Source organism: Alosa alosa, chromosome 22 (assembly GCF_017589495.1).
Source record: "Alosa alosa isolate M-15738 ecotype Scorff River chromosome 22, AALO_Geno_1.1, whole genome shotgun sequence".
NCBI classification, from domain to species: domain Eukaryota; kingdom Metazoa; phylum Chordata; class Actinopteri; order Clupeiformes; family Clupeidae; genus Alosa; species Alosa alosa.
The window spans coordinates 24,463,053-24,478,052 of record NC_063210.1 but is presented as its reverse complement, the minus strand read 5'-3'; the positions used below and the strand labels follow the sequence as shown (position 1 = coordinate 24,478,052).

The following is a 15,000-nucleotide window of genomic DNA, read 5'->3' as shown; positions in this document are numbered from 1 at the left end:
CTGATAAACTTCTGTAGAGCTTCTTAGCGTCGGTCCGACGCTGTGCAGAGAGCAGTCTGGGTGTTATTTCATACAAACACTTCAGATGAGGTTCAACTAGCGGGTTTATTTTCATGTCTGAAAAGGTTACACGTCAGACCCAGTTTTCTGGTCCTCCTGGAGGTGGGTTTTACACTTCAGTTTCAGTGTGAATGGCATGACTGGGTTGTTCACGACCTTGCTATTGTTTTGTGACCCAGGTTCAATCTGAATTGCCATATCTTGGGAATAGCCTATGTTGACTGGCTTGTTTCGATTTGTCAAAAGAAGGGTTGAATATGGGTCAATCCTGGTCTTGGTCACTGGTTTGAAAGTAGTTCTACGGTTCAAAAAAAGCTTGTGCAGTGAAACTGCTACAGATGATTCATAATGCGGCGACAGACATTGAGCTTCACTGGCTACCTTTAGCCCCATCAAATTAGAGGCACTATTGCTTGCCTACAAAGTAATTGCTTGGTCTGCTCCCACTTACTTAAATGCTCTCATAAAGCATATGTTACCCCTCGCCCATGTAATGTACATGTAAGGTTCTGTAGACCATATTAAGGGTCCAGCACCTTCTTATATGTTTGTTATTACTGTAGTGGTGATATTTGAATTATGTGTCTTATACTCTAAATAAAGTTAAAACATCTGTTTTCTTTATGTTTCCTGCCTCCCTTCCCTGTCAGTCATTGCCAGGGCAACAGCATTGTTACTTCCTGAATGGAGACGCGCCAGTGCAGGACGGGCTCTCCCTCCAGGGGGCGCTAGTGTCCAGGATCCCTTTTCGGCATCCCGCCCAGGTGCCTGCCCTGCTGGACATCATTCGGCACCAGGCCGCCTACAACACGCTGATTGGCAGCTGCGTCAAACGCACCCAGCTCAAGGAAGGTGAGGAGGCATGAGGATGGTTGGATGGTTATGGTGCCTGCACTTCAGGTGATGCAAAATGCAGCAGCTAGGGTGCTCATTACTGCTTAAAGAATGCAGCGCACAGTCAAAGAACATGAGAAGACAGTAGCCGACTATTCTCTTAACAAGTCTATTAACAAATGCAGCGCAAACCACAGTCTAAGAACGTGAGAGGAGAGTAACTGACTCTTCTCTAACAAGTCGATTAACGAATGCAGCGCAAACCACAGTTAATGAACACAAGAGGAGAGTAGCCGACTATTCTCTTAACAAGTCGATTAACGAATGCAGCGCCAACCACAGTCAAAGAACGTGAGAGGAGACAGGCTTGTGCAAAATTCCAGAATTGATTTGAAATTAGCTCTTTAATTCCAATTCAATTCTTGAATTTTACTTGCAATTCATTAGAGGTAGCAAACAGGAAGCAGAATTGCAATTCGAATTGTGCACAACCATGAGAGTAGAGTAACTGAGTCTTCTCTAAGAAGTCGATTAATGAATGCAGTGCAAACCACAGTCAAAGAACGTGAGAGGAGAGTAGCCGACTATTCTCTTAACAAGTCGATTAACGAATGCAGCGCCAACCACAGTCAAAGAACGTGAGAGGAGACAGGCTTGTGCAAAATTCCAGAATTGATTTGAAATTAGCTCTTTAATTCCAATTCAATTCTTGAATTTCACTTGCATTTTAATTGAGGTAGCAAACAGGAAGCAGAATTGCAATTCGAATTGTGCACAACCATGAGAGTAGTCTTCTCTAAGAAGTCCATTAATGAATGCAGTGCAAACGACAGTCAAAGAACGTGAGAGGAGAGTAGCCGACTCTCCTCTCGCGTTCGTTAATCGACTTGTTAAGCCTTCCTTCAAGGTGTCCGCGACAGGAAGACAGCTAAAGTAGCCTAAAAACACACCCTTCATAAAATAAAAGTTTTATAACCTTTCGAAACACTTATAAAGTTCACAATACTTCGATTTGTCTGTAGACGACCTCACCACATTGGTGTAAAATAGTTAGCTGTTCGGTTGGCTTTCACTGTAAGACAATTAATGCAAACGACATTCTAGCTCTAATTATGCTCTTCAACTAAATTGTGAATGTGAAGCTTCTGAAAATAGACCCTAGGTTGTTTTTGTTCCAAAACATTCCTTTAAGTCCCTCAGGGTCACAGAATTGACTTTAAAACACTACTGCTTGTTTATAAATCAGTAAATGGGTTTTGATGTAATCATCAGAATCAGTTACATTTTCCATATGTTGCCTTATGCTGTGCCACCTCTGTTTGGTGAGGATGCCTAGTGCATGAGATTGGTGAGCATCGCTGTCTGTCACTCAAGGAGGACGACATGAATATAAAACTCGTAGATGTGAGGATTTACCACTGGACTTAGTTGCAAGCTGTACGATTAATTGCTGCCTTCGCAAAATAGGTAGTTACATTAGTTCAAATTGTGATTTCAATTCAAAATTGATTAATCTTTCAAAAGGTTTTTGAGCGTTGTGTGATTCACTACTTACATGAGTGATGGTGATGCTTTACTATTATTTAGTAAACAATAGCATATAACTTCCATAGAAATTGCTATTAGTTCCTCAGCATCCAATATTATCTCCAACTGTAGTATTACAAGCAGCAATTCAATTAATATTCTGGCTATACTGTTCAGGCAGAGCTATTCGAGTTTGAGGCTGACAGTATAAAATTGTTACGGCAACAGCAGATCGTGGAAGACACTAGAAAAACACTGTCCTTTAATTGTTTGTGAATGGTTTGCCGTTTTAGATGGCAAAAACTCTCTGTGGCTTCTTTAACCCTTAGAACCTGATTGACGCAAAGTCCGTCAAAAAACACACCCTTTCTTCTTTGTTACATTGCTCCGGAACTGTTGATCGCAGCGAGGTGAAACCTTTATTGCACGACAGAGCGGAAGTGGGGCTTTCCAAAGAGACTACACACTTGTCTGTACGATCAAGTATGAAAATAAAAAAAAATCATGAAATTAAATCAAATTGCATCATATTTACAGTCTATACTTCTCTGCGTTCACCTGCGCATCCATTACTCTCGTTTGAATTACTCACCAACCCGTGATCGCATCGATATGGCAAGCATATCAGATGAAAGAGGGGACACAGGGCTATCCATTGGTACCATGTTTATCGATCCTTCTGGGTTATAAAACAGGCGAAGTGACAACAAAATAATAACTTCATATAGCTGGACTTGTGGCAAAGCATGTTTATAACGCGCAACCTCGGGTCAAGTCAGGTCAGATCAGTACGTGTCACAGATATGGAGCGCAGAAAGGTCATTTTTCATCACTAAATAGAAAATGGCATTTATTTCCGTAAATCACACACCACATATTTCTGTAAATTGCTCAGCCCCAGATTATCCCTCCAACATGGCAATTATATTGCCCGATTCAGGACAGTCTGCCCTACACACACATGAAATGCACATAGAGCTATGAGCTTGCTGTGGTGAGATACATGTCGAAATATAAGAATTTTTATAATTTATAATTTTTATAATCTAAATAAAATCAATGCTATTACTAATACATGAAATTATGGCAGATCTGGATAGCCTAGACTCTGCTGAAAAAAAACAATATATATGTGTGTGGCACTTACAATGACCAGAATAAATCCTTATGAATAAAGGTAGTGAAAATGCCCTAAAAACAGCTTAGGGTTCTAAGGGTTAAAGGCTGTGTTTTCCAAACCTCTCTTATTGTGTGTGTGTGTGTTTGTGTTGTTTGCAGACACCCCTGGACTACTACAGTTTGAGGTGTGCCCCCTCTCTGATTCCAGTTTCAGTGTGTCTTTCCAGCATCCTGTCAATGAGTCGCTGGTTTGTGGTAAGGACCAAGATCAAACTCTTTTGTCTTTTTTGTACTTTATTTGTTCATGTGCATTCGTCTAGGATACACCCACAGAGTTTGGTTATGTTCCCAGAGCCTGTTTAGCCTGTTGTGTCGCGTGTGAATACCAGAAAAAAAGATGGACTCTGTTTCTCTCTATATCAACTCTTGCTCTCTCATTTTGGCATGTCTGCCCTTCCTCCTCTTTCTTCCCTTCTGTCTCTCTCTGTCCTCTTCCCTCTCTTCTTTCTTCTCATCCTCCCATCTCTCTCCCTTTCTCTCAGTTGTGATGGATGTGACGGATTCCAGGCAGGTGACGTGTAAGCTCTATAAGGGCTCATCAGATGCCCTCATCTGCACCGATGAGTTCATCACCAAGGTTGTCCAGAGGTATGTCCAAATTACATTCACAATTCTCAGTCTCTTTTTGCTCAAACTGCATTCCCTCAACAATGGTACCGTTGTCATGAAAGGGATCAGGTTGAAGTTGTTAGATAAATTATTCCCCTTTGCTTATTTTTTTATGTATGGATAAGCTCTACTGTACATAAGCTATACATATCAAGTTCTGTTTTAATAGTATCTCTTATTTTACCAAAACAACACAGACATTTTTATTTTTATTTCTAGCATTTCTAGGACTGTTTCATTGTTTTGGCCAATTTGAAATTCACTTTAAGTTAAAATTTACTTTAATTAAATTTAAATTAAATTTAATTTAATAAAATTAAATTAAATTTGTTAAAATAATGTTGAGCTTAGCTGTATTAATACTGATTTCACCGCTCATCAACATTGTCTTCAATGTCAACATTGTCATGATGAATTGAAATGAAAAAGTTGTCACATTGGCCTTGATGTGTCTCCCTGCTGTGTGTAGGTGTATGTCCATCCCAGTCACCATGCGTGCCATCAGGCGGAAGGCGGAGACCATTCAGGCCGACACTCCGGCATTGTCCCTGATCGCAGAGACCGTGGAGAGCATGGTGAAGAAGAACCTGCCCCCTACTGGCAGCCCTGGGTATGGCATGGGCACAGGAGATGGCAGCAACCCCATGGGCCTCGCCGGTGTTGGGGGTGGGAACACACCCACCGGTGGGGGCACCAGCGGAGGAGCTGGGGGTCAGTTTCCAGGGGGCCCCATCACATCACTCTTCAACATGCCCCGCGGTTCAGGAGGGGCAGGAATGGATGGCATGGGGCAGACAGGTGGGGGCAACCAGGGGCAACAGCAGCTCCAGCAGCAGCAGCAGCAGCAGCAACAGGGCCACGGCACAGATGACTTCAGCAAGGTCACGCAAAACCCCATCCTGACCTCGCTGTTGCAGATCACCGGCAATGTCGGTTCTAGCCCCTCTACCCAGAATGCCCCAGGGGGCTCCCAGCCCCCCCAGACCCCTCCGCCGACCTCCTCCCCAGCCAGCAACACCAAGAACCACCCCATGCTGATGAACCTACTGAAGGACAACCCCTCGCAGGACTTTGCCTCACTGTATGGAAGCAGCCCGTTAGAAAGACAGAATTCCTCAGGGTCACCCAGAACCGATAACCTTGGCCAGCCCTGCCCCGGCGGACCCGGTACGAAGGGTAAGAAGAAGCGACCCAGGGACAAAGGGGTGGTGGGACCAGGTGGAGTCGGTTTGAAACAGCAACAGCAGCCTTCCCAACAGCAGGCGGGTGGCCCCCTTCCCCAGCACCACCACTCCCACCACCCAACCGAAGACGACTTCCACCGCGAGCTCTTCTCCATGGACGTTGACGCGTCGCAGAACCCCATTTTCGACGTCAACCTTCCTGGCGATGGTCTGGACACCCCCCACAGCATCACGCCAGCCCCCAGCCAATGTGGAACTCCTCCGGCTGGCCCAGGGATGCCCTACCACCCACAGTCCCACCTGCAAACCACCTCACAGCCTCAGCCCCTCAACCGAGCGGTGCGGCTCTCTAGCTCTGACAGCATAGGGCCTGACATAAACGACATCCTGTCGGATATTCCGGAGCAGACCACTAAAGGAAGTGGCAGCGGTCACGGGCAGCACCACATGGGAGGGGAGGAAGGGGGATCCCTGGGCACCCCTCCCAGGGATTCGTCAAGCTCAGGGCAGGGGAGCGCAGTTTTTGACTCGGACCTCTTTAACACCAACAGCAACGAGAACCCTTTCCCCGACGCGGCGGACCTCATCGCCGAGGCTGCAACTGCGGCCACCCCCAACAGCGACACCTCGTCAACTAACTTCTTCCCCGACACAGTGGACTTCAACCCGGAGTTACTGTCTGGCCAAGGAACCTTCTCCCAGAATTATTTTGATGACAGTTCCCACAGCCCCGACCCGGACTTAGACCTGAAGGGGTTTGGGGGCGGCAGCCAGCAGAACACCCCGTCTAGCACCCCGCAGAACCCCACCTCCCACGGCCACAGCACCCCAGACGCCTCCCTCAAGGACCCTTTCGACATGAGCATGGTTTTTGGGGGGAACAGTGGCGGGGGCAAGCCCCTTCCGGGCCTGGCTCCGGATCTGGGGGACCCCCACCCCACCCACTCGGGTGGAAGCCAGAGTCCCCTCATGATGGGTATGGGAGGAGGAGGAGGAGTAGGTGGCAGCGGGGAGTTCAAGAGTGGCGACATCAAGGTGAAACAACAACAGCAGCAGCAGCAGCAGCAACAGCAGCAGATGATGAGAGGGAAGGATGATAACGGAGGAGGAGGTGGTGGAGGAGGAGGCAGTGGAGGCATGGTTGCAGGCATGGGCATGAGTGGATCAGGGGGCTCCGAAGGGAAGCAGGTGAAGCGGAGTCGCACCCCGTCCAGCGAGGGCAAGTCCAAAGAAAAGCCACCCAAGCGCAAGAAACTGGATCCCGATGGCAAGTCGCCCTCGCACAGCTCTGGGGGGCGTCCCTACACCCCGCCCAGCGGCAGCATGGGGTCAGGGGGCTCCATGGGGGGAGGAGGGTCAAAGTCGCCAGGGAGTTCAGGACGATCGCAGACCCCGCCCGGAGGTGCCACCCCACCCATCCCTAAAATCACCATCCAGATCCCCAAGGGGACGATAACGGGCGGGAAGACGTCCTCACACGGGGGTTACACGTCCAGCAGCTCGTCGGGGGGGAGCTCTGGAGGAACTAGTGGCTCAGGCGGAAGCAAGGGCCACCATTCGCACTCCTCGTCCTCAGGGAAGATCAAAAGCAGCAAGATGGAGGGTTCCATGGGACAGAGCGGCAGCTCCAAACCGGTGGGTGGAGGGAGTGGCACCGGGATGCCCTCCCAGTCCAAAAGCTCCTCCCAGGGAATGGGGGTGGGCAAGCCAGGCTCGTCCCCCATCACCAAGCACGGAATGTCAGGATCAGGAAGCGGCGGCAGCGGAACGGGAAGTGGGACGAAGATGAAGCCTCAAGGCGGGAAACCCCCTGGGTCCCTTATGAATCCCAGCATCAAGCCGAACATCTCCCCTTCCCACTCCCGCTCAGGGGGCTCAGAGAAACTCTCTTCCCCCATGAAGCATCAACAAGGCCAAGTTCCGGGCACCCCCCCTTCCTCTAAGGCAAAGTCCCCCATAGGCTCAGGTGGGGGGAGTTCGGGGGGGTCCAAGTCCTCCTCCGTGGTGGCATGGGTTCCCAGAAGCAGATGGGTGGAGGTTCCTCCTCTAGCTCCTCCTCTTCCTCTTCTAGTTCTTCAGCGAGCAACTCCTCCTCTGGGTCGATTCCTTTTTCCTCAGGTAGCCAACCCCAATACGGGGGAGGAGGGGGTAGTGGGGGAGGCGGAGGAGGAGGGGGGTGGTGGAGGTGGTGGTGGTGGTGGAGGAGGTGGTGGGAGCGGAGGGAGCAACAACCCAAATGCGAAAGGCAAGTCTCCTAGTCGCAATAAGAAACCCTCACTTACTGCAGTGATAGATAAGCTGAAGAATGTCGGTGGGGTGGGTATAGGTGGGGAGGAAGGCCCTGAGGGAGGCTGTGGAGGTGGGGGTGGAGGGGTGGAGGTGGAGGTGTGCCCCCTGGTGGTGGAGTAGGGGTAGTGCCTCCCAACATGGGGCCGTCATCCTCCTCTAAACATGGCATGTCCTCACAGGGCGGGGAGTACAAGCGGGACAAGGTCGACAAGGAGGGCAAGTCTAAGGTGTCCGTCTCCGGGGGCAACAGCAGCGACAAGAAGATGATGGACTCCAAAAGCGGAGGCGTGAGCAGCACCGGCGTGGCCAAGATCATCATCAGCAAGCCCGACGGGGGTTCCCCCAGCATCAAGCAGAAGGTGACCCTGCAGAAGCCCGAGGGGTGCGGGGAGGGCTCCATGCGGCCCCAGCACATGAAGCAGTCGCCTCTGTTCAGCGGCTCCACCCCGAAGCACGACCGCAGCTCGCCGAGCCACAGCCGCTCGCCGGGCTACACGCCGCTGAACCCCGACAGCGAGAGCGAATCCGGCAGCAGCTCGGTGGCCGAGAAGTCGCACCAGAACTCGCCGAGCTCGGACGACGACCAGGGCGGCATGCGGCCCCTGCAGCACCAGCCGCCGCAGGACTACCTGAGCTCAATGGCGGTGAGCATGGGCGAGAAGCACAAGAAGCACAAGAAGGAGAAGAAGAAGCAGAAGGAGCTGGCCCGAAACGGAGCGCTGACCGGACCGGACCGGAACGCTGAAAGGGACAAGGAGAAGAAGAAGGCGTCCATGTCGTGCGTGCCGTCCTCCCACCCCATGAAGGCGGACAGCTGGTCTCGCTCACCCATCTCGGCGGCTGACCCCTCCATGTCCATGCTGGGGTCGGAACGCACGTCGAGGCCCAGCCCCGTTTACATGCGCACTGAGGACGACGACCTCATGGACTCTGCTGTCACAGGCCACCTAGAGCCTTTTAAGTGAAGCTAAAAAAAAAAATCTTATTGTAAAGCAGTTTTAAAATGTGTTGACTGAGTTGGCCTACTGTCATGCAGAACTGTTCACAAATCATTCTTGAAGGGGAGTAGGACTCCCGCTTTCAGAGCAAATTGCTCTGTTTGCCATTTTGTTTCTTTACAGAGAATCAGGGTGCAGGGCGTCTTGTGCTTGATGCCAGGAAGGGAAGGATATCTATGTATTTTAATCAAGCAATTATGATGGAATGTTCTCAAGGATTCTGGATTCTTTGTATGCATTCCCAATGTGACCGCCATTGTTACATTAAGTTATTAAAAAAAGAATGACTTCATTGTTTGCTACAATGTTAATGTAAAAGTATCAAACCAAAAACATTTTAATTGTATTAAGAAAGATGCATGTCACTGTATTTTTTAAGAAAAAGAACTGTAAAATTTATTGTATTTTTCCCTCTGGACACCTGTTTTTCAGTAAATGTCTACAACAGCCAGTTGTACAGTGTTACCTGCCTTAATTTAGTTAAACATTTTTTAAAGGTTTTCTTACATTGGATGTCATCTTTTCAATGAAACATATTTTATGAATAACTGGTAGTTTTTGCAAGTGCAAATCGGCTATTTTAGCTGTTTGGAGAAAATTCCTTTGATTTTATTTCACTTAGCTTTTACTTTTTTTTAAGTAGCTAGTTTTGTGCTATTGAAATAAACATTTCAATGCAAAACGTCAACAACTGTGGTCTGTGTTCTATGGCTTGTCATGTCCAGTAGGTGGCAGCAGTGGGCTGTACCTTGTATAACTATGCTGACACAGTCTTTGCCTGCAAATCAGAAGCACTTCCCTCTGTTAATGCAAGTCAAAGTGGCACTTTAGGATTACTGGCTGTTGTATAAGTCGTTTGACCATATTCTCATTTGGTCTTTAAGCGCCAAGTGTGTGGGCTAACACGAGTATCAATGGAAACACTCATTCATTGAATCCATCTTAGTAAACAAAGTTTTTATTTATTCACAGTCTGTGTAATATCCAGCATACGTTACATTTAATAGAAATATCTGTGCATAGTGTCTGTGGTCATAAATGTTCCGTTTATATATTTCGTAGCATGTCGTAAGATCATTAGAGACGGCCCCTTTATCCTGCATAGCCTCCGCAGAACCGCACTGCTGTTCTACGACTGCTCCTCCCACGGCACAGATATCGGTTCTGGCGCGGGACCATGCCAGAACGGGCTGGGACCCGAATCTGCGTCTCATTGCTCCATGGGTTACATCATCACCTCCTTCACCTCCAGGTGCTCCTCTCTATGACTCACACAGTCCCCTTCTCTCTCTCTCTCTCTCTTTTGTCTCTCTCTCACTCTCTCTGTCTCACTTTCTCTCACACTTTGTCTCTCTTTCTCTCTATCTCTCTCTGTCTCACTTTCTTTCTCTCTCTCTTTCTCACTCTCAGTCTCTCTCTGCAGCACTCCCCCTGATTCCATTATTAATAAAACCTTCACATCAAATCAAATGCTGCAGTGTGCGGTCCTACACATAACCTTATCTTGACCTCACACACACACACACACACACACACACTCCTCAAATACACTTTTATGCACACTCACTCATAACCTTCAACCCAGTAAACACAGAAACTCATAACCTCCCAAACACATACGCACACACACACTTATGCACACTCACACATGACCTCCCATGCATAAAGACGCACACACACTTATGCACTCAAACATAACTTCCAATACATAAAGACACACACACATTATGCACTCACACATGATCTCCCATGCATAGACATACTCATAACTTCCCAAATACACACTTATGCGCACTCACACGAAATCTCCAATACAATTACATGCACATGCCCACACACTTAATAACTGTCAAATACATGCACGTACTGTGGTCACACACACTCCTACTGATTACCTTACAGACTCTCATCCATAGCATACACACACTTCTGACATTGTGGAGTTGGTCCCACAATAAACCTTCCTTTATCCTTGTGTACTACTACTACTACACACCTACTGTAGTCACTCACACACACACACTCATTTTCAATACAGCATTATTCAATTTGTGGTCCCATACTCAACCCTAGATGGCCTACACACCCTCACATTCCTTTTCACTGATGAACTCTCTTCCTCGATTGACACACACACTCTCGAACTCTTCCTAGACACACACTTGTCCACTCTCCATCATTTACCATTTCTCCCTGGACACCACTGCCTGCTATATGGAACCTTATCGCCAGTAATTCATATTCACTAAAATAAAACCCCACATTGCTTAGAAATACATACAATAAACATACAACAGTCAGAAAAACTTTTTCTTGTAACCGTCTTTATGTGGCTCTTCTGAGATAAAAAAATAAATACATTTGGTAAAAGTGACTCTCCAGGCAAAAAAGGTTCCCGACCCCTGATGCAGCTAAAGAGATATACAGTACAGTATAAACCAGAGGGTTGAAGCGGATTGAGTGGGGAACGGTTAGTAATCAAGGGTCTTTGTATCTATACTGTATGCTTGGCAAAATAAATGAAATAAAACTGGCACATTAATTGCCAGTTTTAAGGCAAGAGATTGTCATTAATGTGCAGTTTAATTATAATGTGCAATGTGCACGTTAAATGGGTCTGCAATGGGGCTTTGATAATGTTTGAGGCTGTAAAACCATCTCTGCAGAACACACACACACACACACACTTCCCATCCCTGGCTTCCTCCCAAGCATCTAAACAGGTGGCCAGCGGAACTGAACTGTGACTGCCCCTACCCTACCCCCCACCCACCCCTGCCCTCACCAATTACCCTCTCCACACCCCGAGCTACCCCTTTCTGATGACTCTGTCTTATCAGAGATGCACCATTTAGCTAATGCATGACAGTTGTGCTGACGCGCAGGATCAGAGAGGAGCCGTGGGGGGGGGGGCAGAGCGGGGAGAAGAGGCAGGGGGATTGGGGGGGAAGGCCGGGCCAGAACTGGGCCGGAGCCGGGCCGGGGCGCTTTAAGCAGCGGCGGGCAGGCACAGCTGCCCGGGCCGGCGAGATAACAGCCAACGGGAGCAGCGCTCTCATTACAGCTCCTTCAGCAGTGAGAGAGATAATGTGTGAGTGAGTGAGTGTGTGCATTGGTGCATGTGAGCTTGACTGTGTGTGTGTGTGTGTGTGTGTGTGTGTGTGAGAGTGTGTGCGGGTGTGCAGGGATCAGTGATGCACACAGCCAGGTAATTATACTCACAAGTGTGTGTGTGATGCTCTAGTGAGGACAGGGCGACGAGGCGTTGCTGTCACCTATGGATACACACCTATGGATACACAGAAAGGCTGCTTGGGACGATAACTTCGTAAAGCACTTTTCCCTTTGCTGGGATTCCTGGTACAGATTAATTGGCTTTGGCTCCTGTACTGTTTGAACTCTGACATTTCTGTGAATTAGACGAGCTCCGCCCACTCAGAAGCTCAGCCAATCGGATTGGTGGTGGTGATGTGTCAGGAGTAGCTCAGACATAAACTAGACAAGCTCCGCCCAAGTAACTCAGCCAATCGGATAACTGCAGGGACTGGTGAAGTGCCAGAAGTGGCTCAGTGGCTCACTCCCCTCTGGGAGACGCTACAGGTCTCTCCGCACCCGTACCGTTCGGAGGAAGCTTCTTACCTGCGGCTGTCACCTTACTGAATTCTAGCTCTGCATCCCTGTGACAACCAACCAAATAAGCCCTGGTGACAACCCCCTCCCCACGATGCCCCCATGGCAACCTTGACAGGGACAACAAGCAAGCGGACATTTTGCCCCTCAACAGCCCCCTCCCCCAGACAATTAGACTACACTATCCCATCCATAGTGTTCTATTTATATTTATAAAATGTACATACTGTAATTACATTTATACATATTCTACTGCTCTTACTGTTCATACTGCACATACTTATTCTTACTACTATTATAATGTCACTACATATTTGTACATGTTGTTCATACATTGTTCATATTGCATATCCATATTTATTCTGATCTTATAAGGTTACTGCTATTACACTGTAGCCTGGAAAATCCAGACCTTGATAATCTAGAAAGATTAAGGGTCATTTAAAAATCTCACTGCACGCAATTGGATAACAATAGACCATGTTTAATCTGAATGATTTCGGACTTCGACGCAGTCAGATAACACTACGACCAATGTGTACTGTCCTCCAACGTTGCAGCACTGTCTTCATCAGTTTAGCTGGTTCCCCGGAATGTTGGGGTAAAAGTAAAGTGCATCATTGCTCTTTGCCAGAGTGTCTCGCAGAGACAATTCCATTGTGCTCTCGCGAGAACTCTGGATTTCCAGCGTAATTACATATTTAATGTACTGGTATATTACTGTAAACCACACCACTTTCTTAACTGTATACTACTGTCTACACTGCACTATGTCATATTCTGTTTATACTGCACCACCTGCCTATACTGTGTATATCACATTGAACCTTTCTGCTTTTTTGCACTTCTGGCTAGATGCAAACTGCATTTTGACGTCTCTACCTGAGGCAGTTACTGTCGGTGCACGTGATGGTCAGACTACAGTCTGAATAGAAAAGATTCAGCTCCAGTCCAGTCCAGTTCCTCTCAAGTGTCCTAAGCCAATGAGGCCACGCCATGTGAAGGGTGCCCGTATAGCCAGGTGCTCTGATGCAGGTCCTCTCCAGGATTCATGTGTGATGCACCCACGATCATCTTGCTCATCTGCACTGGATGCCCTCTCTACGGTGGCCCTGAGGTGCAAAACACAACCGCAAATCGAAAACCACAACCACAAGTCGTAAATCTCCGTCAGAAAAACATTTGGACGAGGACGGAATGTCACAGTGTTGTTTACTAATGTGCACTATCATCCCTCCATTCCTCTTTCTATCCATCCATTCCTCTGTCTATCCATCCATTCCTCTGTCTATCCCTCCATTCCTCTGTCTATCCCTCCATTCCTCTGTCTATCCCTCCATTCCTCTGTCTATCCATCCATTCATCCGTTAGCTGTTTGTTAGTACAGAGAGCCCAAATCAGAGGTATGATTTGTTTTCCTTCTTGCATTTATGCAACAGTGTCACAGACATATTACACGCATGTCTGGAGTTTGCGCTCTGGGCAAAATTGTGGGCATCCCCTCAATTATATCTCCTTGCTGGTGGCCTGATCGTTTCAAAGTCTGCCTGGCGCCTGGGCGACGAGCACGTCTGGGTTTTGCGATTTTACCAGCACGTGCCAATGATAGCAACAGCTCTGGAAAGGGCTTTCTTCATATAGAGAATAAAACCTTACAAAAGTCAATATGACAGAAATCCCAATTACAGTGGATTTCTCGTTGTGTCTGGTTGATAACGTTTATCAGGGGTCTACTGGAAGGTTGTGTGCTGCTGGGCACAGTTCTATGTGGCAAACAGTATTTAGAGAGATTCAATATTTTATTACACATGACAAGCTCTGCATTTCAATTGTCTTGCACCATTGTGGTGGATAATATGTGTGAGTCATGAACCACACAGGGCATATCCATCCCAATTTATTATACAGTTTCTGTCCAAATCTCAACAGGTGGCTTTACAGCCGAGCCTGCGCACGTGTTTTCTAAACGAGCCCTCGCAGTGTGTTTTCCCAGCCTCGGCTGCGCCGCTCTGAGAGGCTGCCTAGGGATCACAGGAAAGATATTTGTTATATTTTAAGCGCATCTTTGTTAATTATAGACAATATTTAGCCTTTAATTCAGAATACACAATCAAGCCATCATCTGAAAGCTTATTTCCCAATCTTTTATTTTAAGGATGCACAGTTTGTTTCTAATGTAAACTATTGTGTAGATAAAGATATCATGCAGATTTCAGCAGTAGAACTCGACCACGGTAATATGATCAGGTAACTCCTGTGAGTTAATAGCGGCATTAGACATCGTGTTCTTGGACCCTCGCTGCATGGCCAGGTTATGCATCCCAGGTTGTGATCCTTGAAGGTCCAACACATTATTTCTGGGTCACAACCTTTGACCATATTCCATGTCTGTAAATCCCCTTTGCCCTCTGGCTAGTGTATCTTCCATGTCTGAAAAGCCCCTTTACCCCCTGGGTAGTGTAGTCTGTAAACCCCCATGCCCCCTGGGTAGTGTAGTCTGTAAACCCCCATGCGTCAGACAGCACTGACTCTGACGGCGTCAGACATGCCAGTCAGCGGTCACAGACTAGCCAATTAACACAACCCACAGCCCCTTTTGAGCGGTCACAGACTAGCCAATTAACACAACCCACAGCCCCTTTTGATTTCTCCTCCACTGCACGACTGCACAGAGAGTTGGACTCTTCCTC

The 15,000-nt window shown here is 47.7% G+C and overlaps 1 protein-coding gene across 1 annotated transcript in view; it reads left to right on the top strand.

Moving 5' to 3' along the window:
- The window catches only part of med1 (mediator complex subunit 1), a 20,490-nt gene extending 11,125 nt beyond the window's left edge, over positions 1-9,365 (top strand). The window contains 7 exon segments of the mRNA XM_048233257.1: positions 711-912; positions 3,700-3,795; positions 4,083-4,188; positions 4,679-7,392; positions 7,395-7,569; positions 7,610-7,758; positions 7,800-9,365. Of these exon segments, the coding sequence (XP_048089214.1) occupies positions 711-912; positions 3,700-3,795; positions 4,083-4,188; positions 4,679-7,392; positions 7,395-7,569; positions 7,610-7,758; positions 7,800-8,647 (4,290 nt within the window). The 3' untranslated portion in view covers positions 8,648-9,365.
- Positions 9,366-15,000: the final 5,635 nt, after the last annotated feature.